Source organism: Bos grunniens, chromosome 16 (genome assembly GCF_055505025.1).
Source record: "Bos grunniens cultivar Pamir isolate PY7600 chromosome 16, Bosgru_T2T1.0, whole genome shotgun sequence".
NCBI classification, from domain to species: Eukaryota; Metazoa; Chordata; class Mammalia; order Artiodactyla; family Bovidae; genus Bos; species Bos grunniens.
The window spans coordinates 75,387,945-75,412,180 of record NC_141180.1 but is presented as its reverse complement, the minus strand read 5'-3'; the positions used below and the strand labels follow the sequence as shown (position 1 = coordinate 75,412,180).

Here is a 24,236-nt window from a genome sequence, read left to right as displayed (position 1 = left end):
TGCTGCAATTCATGGGGTCGCAAAGAGTCGAACACGACTGTGCGACTGAACTGGACTGAACTGAAGGATGAGAAGTATCAAACTCCTTATAGACTGCTGGTGGGAATATAAAATGGTATAGCCATACTTGAAAACAATCTGGTGATTTGTGAAACTTTTCCATATGTTACCTTTTTACCCATAAATTCCACACCCTAGTAGATACCTCAGAGAAACTAAAATGCATGTCCACACAGAAATTAGTAGAAAAATATTTATACCAACCTTATTAATAATAGCCAAAAGATGGAAATAACCTGAATTCTATCAGCTTACAAATGGATAAATGAAATGTAGTATATCCACACACTGGAATATTATTTAGTCATAAAAAGTGATGGGTTAGTGATACATGCTACAATATTTATGAATTTTGAAACCATGATGTTAAGTGAAAGCAGCTAGTCACAGAATGCCACATAGTATGTGAATTGTCCAGAATGGGTAAATCTATAGAGACAAGAGGAGTTTCCCTGGTGGCTCAGTGGTAAAGAATTCACCTGTAATGCAGGAGACCCAGTTTCGATCCCTGAGTCAGGAAGATCCCCTGGAGAAGAGGACATTGCAACCCACTCCAATATTATTGCCTGGCAAATCCCATGGACAGAAGAGCCTGGCAGCTTTAGTCCAGAAGGTCACAAAGAGTCAGGGAGGCCAAAATGACTAAGCAGAGACATATTCATAGAGACACAAAGCAGGTTAAGGGTTACTTAGGTTTGAGTTGAGGGCTTAATGTGAATATAAGATGGTAATACCTAAAGAGTTCATGGTTTCTTTTTATGGTGATGGAGACTATAAAATTGAGAACAATGATGGTTGTATATTTCTGCCTATATAGTAAAACAGTGAGTTATACCCACTCGGTAAACTGTATGTTATGAGAATTATATTTAAATGAAACCACTATAAAGAAAAATAAAACATTTGGTGAAGAATTGAAGATAGGAAAAAAAATTTTTGAGAAGTTCTCTAATAAAAAGGAATTTAATGGGGCCAGAATTAGATGAAATAACATGGTCAGGGGAAGTTTTGGGTTTTTTTTTTTTTTTTTTACTTTTTTAAATAAGGAAGCACAACTTGGAGAAAAAGGAGCAAGAAATTTATGGAGGATGTTTAGGTGCTGAAAAGAGCATGTGAGACAATTTAACAAAGACAATGGCTTTATGACAAATATTCTATTAGAAAACTTAGTTACTTCTAATTAAATAAACATTGATTTTGACCCTAAATAACTTGAGCTAATCAAGCCAAGTTTACTACTACTTATTTATGAAACTGGATTTTTTATCTTTTTAGTCCTAAAATCAGTTCCCATTCTATTCCATAATCTGAGATTTGGATAATGCTATTTAGATTATTTTTACAAATTCTGATCACTCTTTTGGGTCCCCAATTTCAAATATATATATATATATATATGTATATTTGGGAGAAGGCAATGGCACCCCACTCCAGTGCTCTTGCCTGGAAAATCCCATGGACAGAGGAGCCTGTTAGGCTGCAATCCATGGGGTCACTGGGAGTTGGACGCGACTGAGCGACTTCACTTTCACTTTTCACTTCCATGCATTGGAGAAGGAAATGGCAACCCACTCCGGTGTTCTTGCCTGGAGAATCCCAGAGACAAGGGAGCCTGGTGGGCTGCCGTCTGTGGGGTCGCACAGAGTCGGACACGACTGAAGTGACTTAGCATAGCATAGCATATATACATATTTATAAATATATAAATATATATATTCATATATATAGTGTTATATATATATATATATATATAAAACACTCTAGAGTGTTATAAACTCTACTATATGTGTGTGTGTGTGTGTGTGCATATATGTATGTACATATATATTCTTTATATCATACAACTCTGTTGTGACTGTGTTTGTTGTTTTGGTTATAATTATTTCAGTTAGCTATAGCATAGGTTTAGGCTTTAAATAATAACTCCAGGTTTTCTGCTGCTATAATCTTATTTACTTCATTAATCTCAGTCTCATTTTTCATACCAATATTTAATTATAATCATACTAACCTGTATCTTGATTGTCTGTAATGATATTAAAATGATACATAGAAAGAACCTCTGCCCTTTGCCCACTGTTCAATATGCTTTACAATTTTGATCACTTTTGTCACATTTTGTGCTTAATATCACATGAAAAATTTTTCTTAGCATGTGTCTACTCAGTAATTTCAGTCAAAATCAATAATTATCTGATAAAAATACACTAATCTAGATATGGTAACCCTCATTTTAAATCAAAATATAGCTTTGAACTTATCAGTGGAGAAAAATAAAAGAACTCATTATCAGTTCCATAAGTCATTCAGTATCTTTACATATTACTTTTGGTTGAGAAAGAAAACTTTAAGTAGTTTGTCATTCCCTGAGAGGTGTAATTATTTAACTCATTAGCAGGAGTCAAACTGACTGCTAAATTTTGGTGAGTCATATCAAATAAGCAAAATCTGAATGTTTTTCTAGTCACTTCTTTCATAATGTCAACTTTGAAAACCAAGAAATAATACAAAACAATGTTTGTAACACTAATGAATGTTCTTCCTGATGCAAAAAGGGTAACCTAAAACACTTCTTATTAAAAAAATTCAGTTCACCCCAGCAGGCTTGAAAACCTGGTGCAATCTGAGTTTTACAAAAACAGTAATATTAAAGTTGTTATTAATCTCTCATCTAGATGACAGAAATTCAGAAGTCCTTGAAATGTTTTCACCTTTAAAAGTGCTACTTTTAAAGCTACTCCTTTTTTTTTTCAAAATGTACTTCATGTTTCCAAAATCAAATGAAAACCTCAGTTCACTTTTTTCAAGTCTAAAGGCTAATTAAAGGTATGTCAAATATATATTAATACTCAATATTGAGTGCAATTTTGGACATAAAGAATCAGTTAATAATAAATACTTATGTTTGCACTTACAGGAATATGTAAGTTGTTAATATTTACTTTAACTCTTCCTTTTAGTTTCTGAGAATGTACACTATACATACATACACATATACATTCATTTGTACACTGAATGTATTATATCATTTTGATTGACCATAAGACACATAATTTCCCACATTATCTCCTTTCTGATATTTTAATGCTTTAGTAGTAAAGAACCCACCTTGCGGGGAGCGAGCTCCGCCCCTGGCAAAGGTCATGAGGAAGGAGGCTTGGCATACGCAAAGGCGGGATCAAGCCTCAAGAGTCTCCCTGGAAATTCTCGAGCAATCTACCCCCAAAACTAGAGGCTGCCTACTTTCTGCTTTGTGCTTTCACCTACACCTCTGACTTTACGGGGGGCTGTCCCCCACTACCTCTCTCTGAAAAAAGAGTTAGCTTACAGCTCCAGTTAATAATTCCTGGGTGTGACAGTGTTTCAACCTACAAACTCCTTTGGAAGTCCTCTAGCCTGCCTGAATAGGTTTTTTTCCGGCAACATGTGATTGTTCAGAGCCTCCCAACTGTGAGAGGCAGGAAATGTTCTAAACTGTCTAAACACAGATTCCTTTGAGTAGTTAAAAGATTGATTAGAAATTGTATTGGTGAAGGGTTTTTCACTTGTTGGGCCAATGTTTGCTGCTAAGTCTCCATATCCCTTACCTACTGTGTCCTTGGCGGTGTATTGATTGATATAATGGGTGTATAGAAATGTAAGCAGTTGCCTCAATGTTTGTAACCTTGGACCCTTGAGTTAATTCTTTTCTTGATTGAGCCCACCTCACCTTTGCCCTATAGGAATGCAACTTTCTCCAATGCTTTTTGGAGGCTGGTGCCTGACTTTAGAATAATCACCTTTAGAGAAAAATAAGTTTCTTAAAATGTTAACAGGCTTCCTGGCCACTGCTGTCTTTGCATGACTCTACCCCCTTCCCCCATTATCCTCTATGCACAACTTAAGGTATAAAACTACTTTGGAAAATAAAGTATGCCCTTTTGTTCACCGAAATTTGGTCTCCCCATGTCGTTCTTTCTTTCACCTTCTAGCTGAACTTTTCCTCTGAGGCAGGGAAGCTCGTCAAGCCTACTAATTTTGCCTGGGCTTCTAAGATCTGACCTGGGAGGCTTTAGTGTCTCCTCTCCTTCGGGAGAACGGGAGGATGCCTGCGGCCTTCGTAGGTGACGTAAATTCCCTGCTTTGGAATTTTATTCAGCCTCTTTTCTTCACTGAATTTCTTCGCTGAGCTATCCTTATTTCACCACTCTTTATATCCTTAATAAACATTTAATTAAGCAGTTGTTTCCTGATTCTCGCCGACGCCGTCCCCGCTTCGAATTCCCTGTATCAGCCGGGGCTGGTCCCCGGCACCACCTGCCAATGCAGGAGACATAGGTTCAATCCTTAGGTCAAGGAGATCCCCTGGAGGAGGGCATGGCAACCACTCCAGTATTCTTGGCTGGAGAATCCCATGGACAGAGGAGCCCGGTGGGCTACGGTCCATGGGGTTGCAAAGAATCGGACACGACTAAAGTGACTTTGCATGCACACGTGCATCATTGATGGAGTCTTACATTGCTGGTGGATAGTTAGGCAGTAAGAATAATGCACAATAGTTGTCATTGCTTGGCATTTGGCTTATATTTTCCTCTTTGTATACATACCACAGTGATATAAATATTTAATAATGCTGTTATAAAACAATATTGTATTATAGTTTCAAGGTATTTTTTTTTCTTTTTTGTTGATACATAAGATAATGGTGGAGAAGGCAATGGCACCCCACTCCAGTACTCTTGCCTGGAAAATCCCACAGATGGAGGAGCCTGGTAGGCTGTAGTCCATGGGATCGCTAAGAGTCAGTCATGACTGAGCGAGTTCACTTTCACTTTTCACTTTCCTGCATTGGAGAAGGAAATGGCAACCCACTCCAGTGTTCTTGCCTGGAGAATCCCAGGGATGGGGGAGCCTGGTGGGCTGCTGTCTATGGGGTCACACAGAGTCGGACACGACTGAAGCGACTTAGCAGCAAGATAATGGTGACTTAGATTCAAACAGTGATACCTTAGGTTTGATAATATACACAATAAATACATGTACACATTGACTTGAATTCATTTCCAAGCATATCTCCCTTCAACCCAATATTGTTGAAAAGCAGTTTGTACTCATTCTATTTCCTCCCTGCCTGTCCACTGTTTAATTTATTGTTTGACTTTTGTTCCCATCACTGAATAACCCTTTCTGGAAAAACGTAATCGATGACTTCTGAATATTTAGTTATCACCCTTGGCATCCTTGCTGAAATTCACATCTTTGACTGATTTTTTTTCTTGAAATATTTTCCTCCCTTATCCCTTTGGGATTTTCCTTAATTTTATACAGTATTAGTTGCCATTATTTCGTAGTCTTATACATTGGGATTTCTTCCTTAAGACACTTAAATCTTGCTATTTCCAACAGTTTTATATTCAATTTTCTTCTCACTCAAGAAATGGTATTAACTTCATTTTAATTTTATCTAAGAATATGATTTCAAACATTGTGTTTGCCAATAATTCCCAAATCAATACAGTTTTCCCAGACATCTCTTTGAGAGTCAAAATGTATCCAACATTTTATTATGTTCCCTTGATGATTTCATACCCATATCAAACTCCAAATATCCAATAATGAATTATAACTATTGACATGTTATTTAAAATTTTTTTCTAGGAAATATTCTTTGATCTTCATATTTAAACTGTATCTCATCCTGGTTTCTATACGTTTATCTACACTATAATCTGCATTGTTTCTTGCATTAAGAATCAGGAACACAAGCAGGAACACAACACTTTATTTCTTTATATCTTCACATTAAATTAACAAAAATCCCTTCTACCAATCAGAATGGCCATCATCAAAAAGTCCTCAAGCAATGAATGCTGGAGAGGGTGTGGTGAGAAAGGACTCCTTCTACACTCTTGGTGGGAATGTAAATTGGTACAGCCACTATGCAGAAGAGTAAGGAGGTTCTTTTAAAAACTAAAAATAGAGTTACCACATGATCCAGCAATCTCACTTCTTGGCATATATCCAGAGAAAAACATGGTCTGAAAGGATACATGCACCCCAATATTCATTGGAGCACTATTTACAGTAGCCAAGACATGGAAGCAACCTAAATGTCCATAAACAGAGGCATGGATAAAGATGTGATACGTATATACAATGGAATATTACTCAGATATTAAAAAGAATGAAATAATGCCTTTTGCATCATGGATGGACCTAGAGATTGTCTTACTGACTGAAGTAAGTTAGAGAAGTAGAAATACCATATGATATCCCTTATATGTAGAATCTTAAATGATACAGATGAACTAATTTACAAAGTAGATACAGACTCACAGACTTACAGAAAGAATTTATGGTTTCCAAGGAGGGAAGGATGGGGGAAAGGTATAGTCAGGGAGTTTGGAATTGACACATGCACACTACTATATTTAAAATGAGTAAGCTGCAAGGACCTACTGTATAACACAATGAATTCTACCCAATGCTGTGTAATAACCTATAGAGGAAAACACTGACAAAGAATAAACGTATGTATAACTGAATCACTGCTGTACACCTGAAACTAACACAACATTGTTCATCAGCTATACTCCAAAGTAAAATAAAATTTTAAAAAGCTATGTTTAGGATCAGCAAATTCTGCCTTCTAAATACATCTCTGAACCTCTCGCCTTTCATTCCTTCTGCTACTTTATTAATTTAGGTCTCTTCCAAAATAGTTCACTATTAGAAAGACCCCTGTCGTAGTGTTCCTTCTGAAATTTATTCTTTAATCCTTCCTTAATATTGCTTCAAAAGTGATCATTTGGAGGAAAAATAAATCCTGATTATTTTTCTCTCTTAATGAAACCCCCTTAATAGCTCCCTCTTCTCTTCCAGAACAAGTCTAAACAACCTAGCATGTTTCTTGATAAGTTTGATGATTATAATACAATACTGTTGACTCTATTCACCTTACTATGCATTACATCTCTAGGACTTATTTACTACTCATTGCAAGTTTGTATCCTTAAACAACATTTGTCCTATCCCCCCACCCCCATCCCCTAGTAACCACCATTTTACTCTCTTTTTATTTTCCACATATAAGTGGTATCATACATCATTTGTCTTTCTCTATCTGAGTAGGTCTTAATTATTCCAGCCACTAAAAACAAATGAAAATTTTATGACATGATAAAGAAGCTAATTATTGCTATGTTGTCAATCATAGTAAATACGTATCAAATCAATGTGTTTTACAGCTTGAATTTACATAATGTTATATGTCAAATACATTTCAGTTTTAAACAATAAATAAACATCCTAACATGCTATAACCTGGCCTTGATTACATCACCAGGGTTATCTCCAGCTATACCTTACATTCAGATTGAATTATTCAACAGTTCTAATCTTTTCTAACTGCCAGCTGCTCTCTCCTATCCTTTTCTAATGGTCATTACCTTTTATTTCCTTCCTAGAAAATTCCCATTTATCTTTAAAATGTAGGTCATAAATGACGAAAGATGTTCCCTGACGCTCTTACTGTTGTACTAAAGAAATTGTACTGTTTGTTTGTGTATCTGTCTTTGCAGCTAGCCTGTGGGTGTCTTGAGGGGGAAACAAATGTTTCCTCATTCATCTCTATGTCTGCATTTCTGTGCACAAGTCCCAGAACTTAATTGGAGCTTCATCCATGTTTACTAAATGACTAGTGAGAAAACAGTGAATAAATATACAAATAAACTAAAAACTGAATAGATAAACAGCTTTTCAAAATTAAAATTAAGAATAATTCTATTCCTTGTAAGCCTGACTTTGTTATGTAGTGGATAAGATACATCCTAGGTGTTAGCGTCACTGATGTTTTCAGCCTGTAAAATGTACCTTTATCTGTCTCTTTCCTGTTCTGTGCTAAGTTGTACTGTTATTAGAGAAACATGATTGAAAATATCAAAAAGAGGAGGACATTAGAAAGCAAGTTAAGGGTGCTCCCTGGCTGTCCAGTGATTAAGACTTTGCCTTCTAATACAAGGAGTACAGGTTTGATCCCTGGTTGGGGAGCTAATATCCACATGCCTGGAGGCCAAAAAAACCAAAACATAAAACAGAAGTAATGTTGTTACAAATTCAATAAAGACTTAAAAAAAAAGTTAAATGTTCTGAAACAGAAGATTTTAAGGTAAAGTTTGTAGTTGCCTAGAAAGATTTATTAATGAATGAGATGTAGGGGGGTCTGTGGACTTTCTGAAATTGTACACAGAAGGTGAACTGCATGTGAAAGGAAAGAATCCAAAGACAAAATAAGGAATTGTGTGACAAATGATGCTTGCTTATAAGTATGGCTCTAGAAATTCTGCTACTAAAATGAATCAATACACTAAAACAGAAAACTTCACCAAAATCTGCTCTAATTATTTGATACTACAGAGGAAAACACTCCAAAACTTACTTGACTCATATAATTGATTTTCGCGTTGCTGTGTGAATTAATAGGACTCCCGTGGACATCTCTTGCCTTGAGGCCTTAATGCAGTTGCCATTCAACACTGGAAGGTTAGAATCGGTTGAATCCTCACCTGGTCTGCTCATCCAGTGAGAATTATTCCCGTTGCTAGGAGACTGGAAGATCAGCTGTTGATCATTGCATCAAAGAGAGGAGGACATTACTGCATGATGACTGGGTTAAGAATATGATAAAAGCACCCCATGTGCAAATGTCTCAGGACAGGATACAGAAGTTGCCAATCCAGTCAAGGATACACCTGAAATAAGCAAAGCATCCTTCTCCACTCTATTCTATTTATCAAGGCAGTCACAGGACCCTCCTAATGGTTGTTTTTGTTGTTTTAAATAAGAAGACAGCTTCTTATCTCTTGATGGAGGAGGGGCAACATCACATTGCAGAGCTGTACATTATATAGTATATTTAATGTGTATACTATACATTCTCTAAGGTGGTCCTGTTTCATTGTTCTTACATAATTTATCCTGTTTAATTATTACAAATATTCACCAGCTATTATAAATAGTTGTTGAATCAACTATAGGAAAATTTTTTAAAAATCCAATATGTTGCTTGGTCAAAGGAATGCTAATGTACTTGGCAAATTGGAGCTATATTAAAACTCAGTTAATTCTTCACCATTGAAATCATTAATAGGGCATAGCAAATGTAATCAAAAATTCTTTTAATGTTCTTTAACATTAATTGAAAGTGTCCCTCTTTTCTCAGCAAACAACCACAAGTTCATCTGGTGAATAAACACATCGTAAATGATGTCTGTTAAAATGACTTAATCATTGATGTACCATCATCATCACTTCCAAAATGTTCTAAGGTTTTTGAGGCATAAATTGCCACATGTGCTTTAAAAAATACTGTGTTCCTTTTATGACTGTATCAGGATATTTCTACTCTATATCATTTCTGGGGGGAAATTTCTATCATCCTAAAAAAATAATTAGTCCATTTTGACATACATCTTTAGAAATATTCAGAATTGTTCAATAGAAAAGTTTGTCTTGAAACACCTGTAGTTGTTTTCCTATTAAAGTATTTTAAAGGAATATTTAGCCCTTAATAAGAATATTAGTCATAATATCCTTCCCTCTTTTTCCTTCTCACAGCCAAAATAGCAAAAATATTTAAATCAGTGATGCTTTTAAAAATAAAATAAATGTCTTCATGATATAAGGAAAAGTAACTGTAATAAAAAGACAGTGATGGGACTTCCTTTGTGGCCCAGGGGTTCAAATCTGCCTACCAGTGCAGGGGACATGGGTCTCATCCCTGGTCTGGGAAGATCCCACATGCCGGAGAGCAACTAGCCTGTGCACCACAGCTACTGACCCAAGCTCTAGAGCCTGCGAGTTACAGCTACTGAAGCCTGTGGGCCTAGAGCCTGTGCTCCACAACAAGAGAACAGTTCCCACTCAGGACAGCTAGAGAGAATCGAGCACAGCAATGAAGACCCAGCTCAGACAAAAATAAACAACAACAACAAAAAACTTAGTGACAAATTGAAAACATGCTTGCAGCACACGACAAAAACATTCATTTCTGTGAGTCCAAATAAAAAGTAAAAGTGGATACATTAGGTATGAAACTTAATTTTGTTTATAAGATTAAATCTTAGGCTCTGTTTCTTCTAGGTAAGTCTGGGGACTCGCAAAGAGTAGAAATGGGTGGAGGAGACGGTACTAGGGGTGGGGTGGGTGCACAGTCAATATTGTAAGACCTTTAGCGGAACCCTTAGACTAGAGTTAGAGGTCATGCTCCACCAACAGGAAACCTGTCAGCAGTCCTCGCCAGAGTGTGGTGAGTCCGGGACAGAGGCCTTCTCCATGCGCTATCCAGGCCCTCAGGGCAGGTGCGTGAGATGGGGGCCCAGGACAGTTTGGGGACAGTGTCCAACAGAGCCACAGAGCCCTCGCCACGGATGACAGGCCAGATCCAGGCCACAAAGCAGTAGAAGTGAAAGTGAAAGTCTCAGTCGTGTCCAACTCTTTGTGATCCCATGGACTGTACAGTCCATGGTGTTCTCCAGGCCAGAATGCTAGATTGGGTAGCCTTTCCCTTCTCCAGGGGATCTTCCCAACACAAAACCATGAACCTCTCCCCAGTCCCTGCCTCCATGACCTATAAGCTGCAGAGGACGATACGAGCATGGTCCCCGGAGCCCTGGGCATCTGGAGGATATGACCCTGGCTACTAAGGGAAGAGTTTCCCAGCTCCCGTCTCTCTGTTCATGTTTCCACACTTGGTCCAGCATTGATCGGTTGTCCACCCCGAGGAGGTGGCACGAGGTTAGGTTGGTGTGCAAGAATCTTAAAATGTCATTTCAGGCTCGCCTCTGTGGTTGGGACCTCTCTCAAAGAGCGTGATTACTGTGAACCAGGGATTAACCCAATTGGAAATTGCTACAAGTGTGTCTCTGCAGCTTAAATGAACAGCCTGAGGCCTGCCTGGGTCCTGGGCACCAGGCACCCAGAGAGAAGAAAGTTGGATGGGGTCTGGGACCCGGCTCTGAGGTGCTCCCAGCTGAGACCTGCACTTTCAGCCAGGGCAGGGCACTGGACAGAAGACCCTGTCTGGGTGCCGGATACCCTGCCCCGCCCAGGACCCCCTCCTCCTGGCCTGGGCCTGGACCCCAGAGGTAGAGGGTGGTGCCTGGGACCTGATGCTTTCTTGTCAGAACTGAGAGTAGCGTTTGTTTTGGGGGGAGGTTTACAGCAACATTAGGGCTTCCCTCATAGCTCTACTGGTAAAGAACCAGTCTGCAGTGCAGGGGACCTGGGTTTGATCCTTGGCTTAGGCAGGTCCCCTGGAGAAGGAAATGGCAACCCACTCCAGTACTCTTGCCTGGAGAATCCCATGAACAGAGGATCCCGGCAGGCTACAGTCCATGGGGCCACAAAAGTCGGACTTGACTTAGTAACTAAACCACCACCACCACCACAAGAACATCATGACCTGACCATGACCTGACCTCAAGAACAAAGACTCTGACCCCAGAAGTAACCAGGCCACTCCCTCAGCTTTCCTAGAAAAGTGCTTTGCTGAAAGTTTTCTGAGTGCTCAGCTTTGTTTGTTTGTTTGTCTTTTCTCCTTGTGTGGCCCTGCAGGAAGGCTTTCTCTGCTCCAGGCTCCTGACTCTTGGTGTTGTTTGGCCTCACTGTGTGTTAGGAGCACAGACTTGTGATCAGTACCAATATGATATTCTAATCAAGAATAGAATCTCTTTTTATTCTCAATGTGTTAGATTTGTCCCTCCTCAGCCCGAAATGTTCACTCTCAACTATATTTGGGGACAGAACATTCTCACTCATATAAATTATTTTCTTAATCAAAGAGGAATGTGTGAGCCTGAGATTCAATCTTTGAAATAAAATGTTTACTCTGAAAAGCCAAACGTGTGCATAGAATCACAGTAGCAGTTGGACAGTTGCAGTTGGACTCATCCTGTGCAGAGCTCAGTTAATTCTGAAGGTTCTGTGATGTGTGGTCACCACAGTAATGTGGTGATACACATTACGAATTCTGAACCCAGTGCCAGTTGGTTCATGTATGGTGACAAAGGAGAAATGGATAACTTGAACTGTTGTTTTGGAGGTAGGTTCCCACTGATCCTCTGAAGGCTGTTCCTTCAAATAGGCTGGTTAACTTTACTGATGAATTTTCCTCATCTTTTTAAAAATTTTTTTCCATCACTCTAATTTATCTACAGAGTTATAAATGTGTTTTATAGTCTTGTTTTATTCCTTAAATTATATTTTGATTCTCCTGTCAGCCTTAAACATCTTCCTAAATTTCCAATTTCCCAATGCTAGTTTTGTATACATTCTTACCAGAGAACAGATGGAAAGAACTAACAGAGGAGAACCATGATGTCTCCCCAACATCGGACATTATAGCAAAAGGGAATTACATCTCAACTCTTGTCAAATGTTGCTGCCCAAATCTACAAACACTAGCAGTGTAAATCCAGAGACTTAAAAAGGAAAGAAACTGGGATTTACTGGTGGGATTCTCAAGGGCTGATGTGGGCTGGATCATTGTTTGGCTGTTGCCAAGGAGTTTAGTGAGATGGCATAGCGCTGTCGGGTTAGTAGGATGAACATTTGGTCACTGAGGGAAGGAGTCTGTCTGTTGATCCTCAAGGAGAATCTAGGGTTACAGTCTCCAGGCTGTGAGGATGGAGATGATTTTCAAAAAGAATATGGGGCTCTGTTGTCTTCCACTACAGGGTCTAGAGCATGACAAGAAGTTGATAGAGTCAGAATTTTAGTGGGGGAAGATTGAACTCCTGCCCATTCTTAGCTAGCACTTGGTCCAGGCTGCTCAAATAAGAGTTCAATTCAGCTGTGAGACTGAGCATCTGAGACTTAATTTAGCCACCAAAGCCCAGCTCAGATGTCCACCTCCCCAGTTAACTCACATTAACTGCTCATCCAGACTTGGTCAAGTTAAAGGGAAGCTAATTCTTGGTAGAGCCATCATGTGACCTTTGGTTTAGAAGGTTCTGGGCTCTGAGCCAACTTGTTGGCCAAACAGACGACTGGTCACTTAGCAAGGTGAACTGGGCTTTGGGAAGGCTGCTCGTGAGATGGTTGAGTGTGTGAAGAAGCTTTGGAGGATGGACAGAGTTGGAATCCTGTGGTCTTTCTAAGGGGCTTTGCTCAGGAAGCCCAGGATCAGGAACTGAAATATTTTGGATCAGGAACTGAAATATAGAGACGAGTGCTAGGAAGATTTGAGCTCCTTTTTAAGGCTGAGGCATTTTCTCCAGGGCATCAGCTCTCATCCACAGAAAACCAGGGGCAGGATAATTTGAGTTGGGGGTAGGGTTGAGGTCCTGATTAAGGGGGTTTAGCGCAGGTCTCAGGGGTGCAGGCATCTGTGTCTTCAGGTAACCATCTACAATCCTGTCCCAGATCCACTATATATCATTGTTTGACCCTTGGAAAGTCTCTTCACCCTCTAAATTTCAACACCTTCTAATGTAACATATGGATTACAGCCCCAACTTTGTCTACCTTCCTCTTGAACAGGGCTGGATGTCAGAAGAGGTGATAATAGATACTCTCCATGAGCTATAAAACCTTGTTTGTGTGAAAAAGCTGAAGAATAAGCTTCCATCCCCCCTTATTGGAGCCATCAAAATGCCCTCTCTGCTTTCAACTGCTACTGAAGGTCCACCTTATTCTTACTATCACTCAAGGTTGAACACTTACAGAGATATTAAGAAGCACCAGTCCTTTACTTCTCTATTTATTTATTTGTATATCTATCATTTATTTATTTGGCAGTATCGGGTCCTAGTTGTGGCACATGGGGTCTTCATCACATCGTGCAGATCTTTTGTTGCAGGGTACTGACTCTCTAGTTGTGGTGCTTGAACTCAGTAGTTGCAACATGTGGGACTGGAGTTTGCCGAACAGAAATCAAATCCCATCCCCTTCTTTGCGAGACAGATTCTTACCCAATGGACTGCTGGGGAAGTCCCTCCTTTATTTTTCTAACATTTTACCTACATTTAATCATTCCTGGCTTCATAATACTAAAAATAAGCCATGTTAACATTTCTCTCACTCAGGACAGGGAACTGAGGCAAAGAGGGATCCATACATCTTTCCCCAGTACCTGCTTCTCCTAAACGGGATTTGAATCCAGTCCATCAGGCATGGTCACCATGCTCTGCTGAGTTTCTGGCTATCAGTTTAATAGAGATATTTGCACACACAGCCAGTCTGTTGGGTGTTTTCAGTGCACATCAAACTTCAGATCTTCCTAAGTCCACCTTGGATTCAGGAGGCCCTGCTAGGCATCTGGTAAGGAAGGGGACCAGAAGATTGAATTGTGGATCAATTATTATTAGTTCCTGGGTGATCCTGTGCCGGCAAGGTGTTGATACCTCTCACCATTATAATGCATTTCACAGGAGGTTTCATCCAGAAGGCGAGAAGAAACATCCCTCAGATGCAAAGAACATCAAGAACTAGCTGGATAAAGACACTTTGTTGTTGCCCAATTAATAGGGTGAACCCTATAACTGACTCAACTGAAGGTACTGTGGAAATTTTCCCATTAGGTTCACTCAAGAATAATTATTGTAGTATGCTCAGTGCCTCATATTTAAGAAAAAAACAAATATTAAGCAATGTTCTTCTTTTATTTCATGTGTTCAAATTGAAACTATATCAGTTGGTACTGCTTTAACTATGAAAGGAAAGATGCATCCTAAATTCAACATTTGGTTCATGCTTAAAAGTGAAGATGGTCTCTAGCTATGGTTTGAAGATTAGCTAATTTTTTAACACTAGCTGTGATGTGTTCCCCCCTGAAGTCATGTTTCAGGATTTCTTTAAATTATTAGACTTTATTTAAAGCAGGGTTATGTTGACATAAAAGTTGTATGGATTATACAGAAAATTCCTGTATCATATCACTTCAGTTTCAGCTATCAAATTGTACTCACAGATAACATATGTGTGGTACATTTTTTACAATTAGTAAGGAAAGATATTTTTAGTAATTCAAAGTCTAACATTGTTAGTTCATCTAGTATTCACACTTTGTGTTATATTCTGTGATATTTTATTTTATTTATTTTTTTATTATTAGCGTGGATTTTTCTTTTTTTTTTAATTAATTTTATTCTATTCTCAAACTTTTTTAAATATGCACATTTAAATTATAGTACCATACAGAAATCTGCACACTAATGTTCACAGTGTATTATTAGTACTTAAATACTAGAAACAACCCAAAGACCATCATGTGATGAATGGATAAATGAAATGTGATATGTACTCAGAATGGAATACTATCCCACCATAAAATGAATTAAGGATTGAAATATGCTGTAAAATGGATGGACGATTAATACAAACATTTATTATAGTTAGTGAAATAAGGCAGGCACAGAAAGACAAATATGGTATGCTTCCACTGGTTTAAGGTACACTGACTAGGCTAACTCATGGAAGCTGGAAATAGAAATCACCAAAGCGAGGAGGCAACGGAGAAGGTGGATAATGACTTAATGGGTACAGAGGTTATATTGGATCTGATGAAAAAGATGTAGATGGTGTTGATAGATACACTAAATTGTGAATATAGAAAAATCAAGATTGCTGGGAGAAATATCAATAACCTCAGATATGCAGATGAGACCACCCTTATGGCAGAAACTGAAGAACTAAAGAGCCTGTTGATGAAAGTGAAAGAGGAGAGTGAAAAACTTTGCTTAAGGCTCAACATTCAGAAAACTAAAATCATGGCATCCGGTCCTAGCACTTCATGGCAAATACATGGGGAAACAGTGGAAACAGTGGCTGACTTTATTTTTCTAAGCTCCAAAGTCACTGCAGATGGTGATTGCAGCTATGAAATTAAAAGACGCTTACTCCTTGGAAGGAAAGTTATGACCAACCTAGACAGCATATTAAAAAGCAAAGGCATTACTTTGTCAACAAAGTTCCCTCTATTCAAGGCTATGGTTTTTCCAGTAGTCATGTATGGATGTGATCGTTGGACTATAAAGAAAGCCTAGCGCTGAAGAATTGATGCTTTTGAACTGTGGTGTTGGAGAAGACTCTGGAGAGTCTCTTGGACTGCAAGGAGATCCAACCAGTCCAACCTAAAGATCAGTCCTGGGTGTTCATTGGAAGGACTGATGTTGAAGCTGAAACTGTAATACTTTGGCCACCTGATGCAAGGAAATGACTCATTTGAAAAGACCCTGATGCTGGGAAAGATTGAGGGCAGGAGGAGAAGGGGATGACAGAAGATGAGATGGTTGGATGGCATCACCGACTCAGTGGACACGGGTTTGGGTGGAATCCAGGAGTTGGTGACGGACAGGGACGCCTAGCGGGCTACATTTATGGGGTCGAAAAGAGTCAGACACGGTTGAGCGACTGAACTGAACTGATGGAACTTTTTAATTCTTAAAAATTATGAAAAGAATAAATACAATGTATTTTTGATCACAGTGCTCAATCGCCAAGTTATGTCTGTGAGCCCATGGACAGCAGCAGGCCAGGCTTCCCTGTCTTTCACTATCTTCTGGAATTTGCTCAAATTCATGTCCATTGAGTCGATAATGCTATCCAGACATCTCGTCCTCTGTTGTCCCTTCTTTTCCTCCTGCCCTCAGTCTTTTCCAGCATCAGGGACTTTTCGAGTGAGTCTGTTCTTTACATCAGGTGGCCAAAGTATTGAAGTTTCAGCATCAGTCCTTCGAATGAATATTCATGGTTGATTGCCTTTATGATTAACTGGTTTGATCTCCTTGCTGTCCAAGGAACTCTCAAGAGCTCTTCAGCACTGCTGTTCTAAAGCATTACTTCTTTGGCACTCAGCCTTCTTTATGGTCAACGTCTCACAACTGTACATGACTACTGAAGCATAGTATGATTTTTAGTGCTTCCCTCTGTCAGACTGAGAGTTTCAAGTCTATCAGGTTCCCCTTAGCTAGAAAGCTAAAGGCTCTCTGACTCATTTCTGAAACGTTCATCTCCTTTGCCTTCCTCCACCCATAAGAAAGGTTGTCCAACAGATTTCAGCCCACACTTATTAACCACCCACATCCACACACTCCCCCCCATGTGTCCACATTAACAAAGTCTTCCCGATCAGCATCACAGATGTCCTGACAATTCCTATATGTCCTCCTAGAGCTCCCTGAGGACCAGCTTGAGGAGCTATCCATTTCAACGTTGGAGAAAGAGGCTCTGCCCAAATCCATAGTAAGTGCCTCCTATTCATTTGAGATAAAAGTGTTGCTTCATGACTTTATTTTCTAGCTGAATTCAGATAAAGGTTCAAAATATTCAATACAGTTCATATAAACAGTTTTTAATTTAATGGATGCATTTTTCCCAGAAGATAACTTATTCAAAAGGATATTTTCCAAAAATGACAACATTAATTAAAAACTGGAATCGGGAGCAGTTTCCTCAGCAGAAACTGTTCCTTCTTGAAATGAAAGTTTTAACTACTGGTGAAAATGAGCTGGAGAGATCTTCCAGGAGGAGCTCCAGCCTTTCCCACAGGTGTCCTCTATGTGTTCTTTTGGGGCTACAGACTCAACAACACATTCCCATTTGGTTTTCTGAAAAGAAAAAGAGAACAAAGGACCTGAATGCACAGTACTCTAGATGCTGACACCCTCACACTCTTTTCTTCTTTCTAATTGCAGGCATGTGAACAAGCCAGTGAACACGGTAAATATTCAGGGATCATCCCTCTGATGAAAATAATCTAGTTGATCAAGGTGACAATCTCTTGCCAGCTCTGTTTGGAGAGTCTCCCTGATGCTGGATTCCTAAAGGGGGTGAAGGCAGGGGGTGCAGATAAGAGACGGATCTCCCAGGAAAGAAAAATGTCCGTGCTCTATGGTACCTGGAAACAACTACATCATTTAGATGTGTGGGTTTGGGTCCCATGTGTGAGCCCATGCAGTGTGATTCTCAAGCTGTCTGTGTGTGTTTCCTCAGGATATGTTTCCCTCTTATAAAGCACAAGTCAACTGTGAACCTTCTAAACACTTCTCATCACACTGTGCACTGGCTGTAGATTACCTAATTCTTTCCTCAGCTCAGTCATTCCTCAAGTTCGGTTAATATTCATTTTGCTCGAATGGAGATGGTGCTGAGATAAATGGACCAAGCTATTGACCTCCTAAGTGGAAAAGAATAAACTGAACACCTCGGGGTGGTCCCACTGTGTCTGCTCTGGACCCCTGACCTGCACTTATCACTCAACCATGGGATCCTCAGTCATGGAGCAAGGGGGTCCCTGCATCTACGTTTATGCCTGGAGGTACTAGAACTCCAGAGGTCCGAGCTGTGTCCCTCATTGTAAGATGGGCTCAGTGGTCATGGAACCCAGGGCAAACATAGGTGGATTATTGCCAACTTTGGCACAGTCATTATTTGTGAAAAGCATATTGGCATTCACATCCTCCTGGTCAATTCACAGATCTGAAAGTTGCATTCCCTTGTTTAGACAGTACAGGCCATATCTGTTGGTGCTAGTGTCATTGCTTAACCAAGGACAAAAGCAGATTGTCATCAGGGAGATATTTCATTGTACTGGGTGACATTACCATAAGCCTTACATTGGTTAAAGCCTTTAGCACACTCTCAAGGGAAGGTGTCAAATAGATCTCAAAGTGGAACTTGACACTCTGCTTGGGACCTTGACTCTTGTTGTAAACTTCCTGCACACCTGGATCCAAGAAGGTCAACGTTTACCCCATGCTTTCTCTCCATGATGAACTGTCCCACGAAATGTATGGCTTCAATTAGTGTGAACAGACACTGACTCAGTGAACGTGCAAACATTGTTTGGAAAATCAAGCCTGGGAAATAACATCGCATGATTGATAATAGCTATTTGGAAAGGTAGTATTGAATTTAGTCCTCTAACAAGAGTTTACTTTTAATTGAGAATAAAGTCTCACAGACTTGGTAAGTACAATGGCTGAAACAGCACATCCTGAGGATGCAGTGATCCAGGAAGAAATCCAGAAGATAGGTGTGATTTACCAGAAGCTCTAAACAAGCAGGAGGGTCATGGGTCTCTGTCTTTGAAAACTGGCATGCATTGTATTGTTTCACTTTTCCCCATTGGTTTGGTTATCACCAGTTAAATGCAGGCACTCTCTTTCATTGCCTTCCTGCTTGTCCCCTTTCTTGTACTTCATCCAGCAAAGAGGAGATTTCAAGAGCAGCTGAGTCCATTGTTACTAACCTGTCATGTACTCATTCCACCCCATGTCCCATCAAACAAACAAACAAAAACCCTGAGATTTTTGTAAGCAGCCTCTCCTCTGTCCTGATGGCCTTCTGTTTCCCTCCAGCTCCCCAGGAGGACCTGGTGTTGGAACTGCCCCAGGCCGGGGCTGAGGAACAGCCTCTCCGACCCCTGGAGGTAAGCTCAACTGTCTGTGTCTCACATAGATGCTGTTTCACTTCTTTCTGTTTCATTCAGTTATAGTAATCTGACAATGCATTTTAACACTTATGTATGCAATTCCTTGCTGGTGAAATATTGAGGTTAAATCTGTTATCAACACAGACCTGATTCAAAAGGACACTAAAAAATACCGTCAATTACTACTGTAGGACTTTCATCAATAGAATTTTTTCCTCCTGGAAACTGAAATATCTTAAGTGAAAGAGCCCAGCCTTTTCAACAGGAGTCCTCTCTGTTTTTTGGGAGACGGGGGAGCATTGACCAAAGAGTTTTAGTTATCTGAGGACCAAATTCAGATTACAAAGACTTACTGAAGAGAAGCTGACACCCTCACAGTGTTTTCTTCTCTCTAATTACAGGAATCCAGAGCAGCCTATGAACACGGTAAATATTCAGGGATCATCTCTCTGCTGAGAAACAGTCTAATTAATGAAGATGGGGCTATCTTGCTTGCTCTGGTTGGAGAGGCGCCCTGATGCTGGATTCCTACAGGGAGTGCAGGCTTGGCGTGCAGAGAAGAGACTGATCTCCCAGGAAAGAACAATGTCTGTGTTCTATGGTCTCTGGAAACAGCTACATCATTTAGATGCTGTAGGTTTGTGTGAGGAGAAGGCAATGGCACCCCACTCCAGTACTCTTGCCTGGAAAATCCCATGGATGGAGGAGCCTGGTAGGCTGCAGTCCATTGGGTCGCTAGGAGTTGGACACGACTGAGTGACTTCACTTTCACTTTTCACTTTCATGCATTGGAGAAGGAAATGGCAACCCACTCCAGTGTTCTTGCCTGGAGAATCCAAGGGACAGGGGAGCCTGGTAGGCTGCTGTCTATGGGGTCGCACAGAGTCGGACACGACTGAAGCGACTTAGCAGCAGCAGCAGCAGGTTTATGTGAATCAGGTTTGGGGGACCAGGTGTGGGCCCATGTGGTGTGATTCTGAGGCTCTGTGTGTTTCTGTGTGTCTGTGTGTTTCCTCAGATGTTTCCCTCTTACACAGCAGTTGACTATAAGCTTCCTAAACACTTCACATCACCACTGCACATTGATGATACACTACCTGATTCTTTCGTCAGCTCAGCCATTCCTTAAGTTTGCTTAATATTCATTTTCCTCAGATGGAGATGGTGCTGAGAAAAATGGCCCCAGCCCTTGACCTCCTAAGTGGACAAGCCAAACAGAGAACCTAGGGGTGGTCCCAGAGTGACTACTCTGGACCCCTGACCTGCACTTACCACTCAGCCTTGAAATCCTAGTCATGGAACAAGGGGGTCCCTGCATCTATGTTTATGCCTGGAGGTACTAGCTTCTAGAAGTCCAGACCATGCCAATCATTATAAGGTGGGCTCAGTGATCACAGAACCCAGTGCAAGCAAAGGTGGATTAGTAGACAACTTAATTAGCACAGTCATTAGTGTGAAAGGTACCTCAGGACTCACATCCTCCTGGTCAGCTCACAGATTCTAAGAGTTGCATGGCCTTGTGTAAACACTGTAGGTCATATCTTTTAGTGAGTGTCATTGGTTAAAGATGGAAAAAATCGGATTATCATCAGGGTGAAATTTCATTGCACTGGGTGACATTACCATAAGCCTTACAGTAACTAAACCCTGTAGAACACACTCAAGGAAAGGTTTCAAATAGATCTCACAGTGGAACTTGATAGTTAGCCTACTCACCGTGACTCTTGTTGTAATTCTCCTGCAGAGCTGGGTCAGAGAGAGTCAGTGTTCACCCCATGCTTCCTCACCATAATGAGATGTCCCAGTAAATGTATGACTTCTGTGAGTGTGGACAGCCACTAACTGAGTTGATGTGCAAGCATTCTTTGGAAAATGAAGATTGGAAAAAATATCACATGATTGACAATAGATATTTGGAAACATAGGATTGAATTCAGTCCTAACAGCTTGCTTTTAATAAAAAACATAGTCTCATAGAACACTTGGTAAGTACAGTAGCTGCAACTGTGGATCCTAGGGAGGCTGTGATCTAGGAAGAAATTCAGAAGACAGGGGTGATTTACCAGAAGCTCTAAATAGGCGGGAGTGTCATGGGTCTCTGTCATTGAAAGCTAGCATGTACTTTAGTGTTTTTCCCCCCATCGGTTAGGATATCACTAGTTAAATGCAGAATTCTCTCCTTCATCCAGCAAAGAGGATAATTCAACCACATCTCAGTCCACAGCTACTAACTGCCCTCATGCATACACTCCACCCCATGTTCCTATCAAACAAAAAAATGAAACGCTGAGTGATTAGTGAGCAGCCTCACCTGTGTCCTGATGTCTCTTCTGTGTCCCTCTAGCTCTCCAGGAGGACCTGGTGGTGAAACCGCCTGAGGCCTGGGCTAAGAAGCAGCCTCAGAGGACCCTGAAGGTAAGCTCACCTGGCTTTATCTGGGATAAGATTATTGCTTCATTTCTTTATTTTTTATTCAGTTGAATATAGTTATAGTAATCTGACAACATTCATTACCACTGATGTATGCAAGTCTTTGGCTGGGGAAATATTGAGGATGATTCTATTATCAACACAGACTTGATTCAAAAGGACATTAAAAAAAGACAGCATCAGTTACTAGTCTAGGTACGTTCCTCATTCCAAAAATAAATTTGTAATTGCTGTTCAAATTAAACTGAGACATCTTATGTGAAATACTCCAGGCTTCTGGGTCATCCCAGTGCACCAGCCCCAAGCTTGGGCAAAACCAAAAAAATATTGTAAAGTAAAAGTAAATAAATAAATAAAAATAAAAGAACAGATTAAAAGAAAAAAAGAATACTACAGGCTTTTCAACAGGGATCCTCTCTGTTCTTTTTTTTTTTTTTTTTGCGGGGGGTTGGTGCATTGACTTAAAGAGTTAGTTATCTGAGGACCAGAGTCAGAAAACAAGAGACTTACTGCAGAGAAAACATGATGCTGACACCTTCACAGTGTTTTCTTCTCTCTAATCACAGGCATATGGAGCAGCCTATGAACACGGTAAATATTCAGGAATCATCCCTCTTCTGAGAAACAACCCAGTTGATCAAGGTGGGGCTCTCTTGCTGGCTCTGGTTGGAGAGGTACCCTGATGCTGGATTCCTACAGGGAGTGTGGGCTTGGGGTGCAGAGAAGAGACTGATCTCCCAGGAAAGAACGATGTCTGTGTTCTATGGTACTTGGAAACAGCTACATCGTTTAGATACTGTGGGTTTCTGTGAATCAGGTTTGGGGGCCCATGTGTGGGCCCATGTGTTGTGATTCTGAAGCTCTATGTGTGTGTGTTTCCTCAGGCTATGTTTCCCTCTTACACAGCGCAAGTCAACTGTGAACTGTCTCAACACTTCTCATCACCACTGGACATTGTCTATATATTACCTGACTCTTTCCTCAACTCAGCCATTCCTCAAGTTTGGTTAATAATTATTTTCCTCAAATAGAGATGGTGCTGAGAAAAACAGCCCAAGCTCTTGACCTCCTAAGTGGACAAACCAAACTGGGAACCTATGGGTGGTCCCAGTGTGTCTGCTCTGGACCCCTGACCGGCACTTATTGCTCAGCCATGGTCCTCAGTCATGGAGCAAGTGGGTCCCTGTATCTGTGTCCACGCCTAGAGGTACTAGCAGCTCCAGAGTTCTAGATTCATTTTAAGGTGGGCTCAGTTGTGATGAAACCCACAGCAACCAAAGGTGGATTAACAGCCAACTTTGGCACAGTCATTAGGGCAAAAGGCACCATGTGGTCGTATCTTCCTGGTCAGCTCTCAGATCTTGAGAGTTGTGTGGCCTTGTGTAGACAATGTTGGTCGTATGTGTTGATGCTAGTGTCATTGCTTAAACAAGAACAAGAGCAGATTCTATCAGGGAAACATTTCATTGTACTGGGTAACATTACCATAAACCTTACATTAATTAGACCCTGTAGCACCCAGTCAATGGAAAGTGTCAAATAGATCTCACAGTGGAACTTGGTAGTTAGTCTAATGACCATTACTTTTGTTGTAATCTCCTGAACAGCTGGGTTAGACAAAGTCAGTGTTCAGCCTATGTTTCCTCTCTGTAATGAACTGTCCCATTAAGTGTATTACTTCTGTGAGTGTGAACAGCCACTGATTCAGTGGACATACAAACATTGTTCGGAAAATGAAGACTGGGAAAAAATATCACATGATTAATAGTAGCTATTTGGAAATGTAGGATTGAATTCAGTCCTCTAATGGAGTTTGCTTTTAATCAAGAACAAAATCTGACAGAAAGCATAATAAATTGAGTAGCTACAAATGTGGATCCTGGGGAGGCAATGATCTGAGAAAAAGTCCGGAAGACAGGGACCATTTAACAGATGCTCTAAACAGGCAGGAGGGTCATGAGTCTCTGTCATTGAAAGTTGCCGTGCATTTTAGTGTTACTTTCCCCCCCCATTATTTAGGTTATCCCTAGTCAAAATGCAAAAACTCTGTTTAATTTCCTTCCTTCTCCTCTCCTTTGCTCTCCTTCATCCAGCAAAAAGGATGATTCAACAGCAGCTCGGTCCATAGCTACTAACCTCCCTCATGCATACACTCGACCCTATGTCCCTGTCAAATATAAGGAAAAAAAAAAAAAAAAGAAAGAAACACTGAGTGATTGATAAGCATCCTCACCCATGTCCTGACTGCAACTCTGTGTTCATCTAGCTCCCCAGGAAGACCTGGTGGAAGAACTGTGCTTTCTATAATCAACTTTCCCACTGTACATATTGCCCT

The 24,236-nt window shown here is 40.3% G+C and overlaps 1 protein-coding gene across 34 annotated transcripts in view; it reads left to right on the top strand.

Moving 5' to 3' along the window:
- The window catches only part of LOC147357032 (uncharacterized), a 39,613-nt gene that overhangs the window by 6,081 nt on the left and 9,296 nt on the right, over positions 1-24,236 (top strand). For 6 of the 34 annotated variants that reach the window (XR_015143744.1, XR_015143745.1, XR_015143738.1 and 3 more), the window contains exons 2-8: positions 14,469-14,594; positions 17,210-17,280; positions 17,733-17,757; positions 19,398-19,468; positions 19,873-19,897; positions 21,816-21,886; positions 22,468-22,492. Coding sequence is in view for 24 of the 34 variants with exons in the window: in XM_086345569.1 (XP_086201695.1) it covers positions 14,507-14,594; positions 17,210-17,280; positions 17,733-17,757; positions 19,398-19,468; positions 19,873-19,897; positions 21,816-21,886; positions 22,468-22,492 (376 nt within the window). In the remaining 10 variants the exon portion in view is untranslated. Of the gene's footprint in view, positions 1-14,468; positions 14,595-17,209; positions 17,281-17,732; positions 17,758-19,397; positions 19,469-19,849; positions 19,898-21,815; positions 21,887-22,444; positions 22,544-24,236 lie in introns of all 34 variants that reach the window. The other 28 variants (XR_015143739.1, XR_015143742.1, XM_086345546.1 and 25 more) reach the window with 13 other exon arrangements.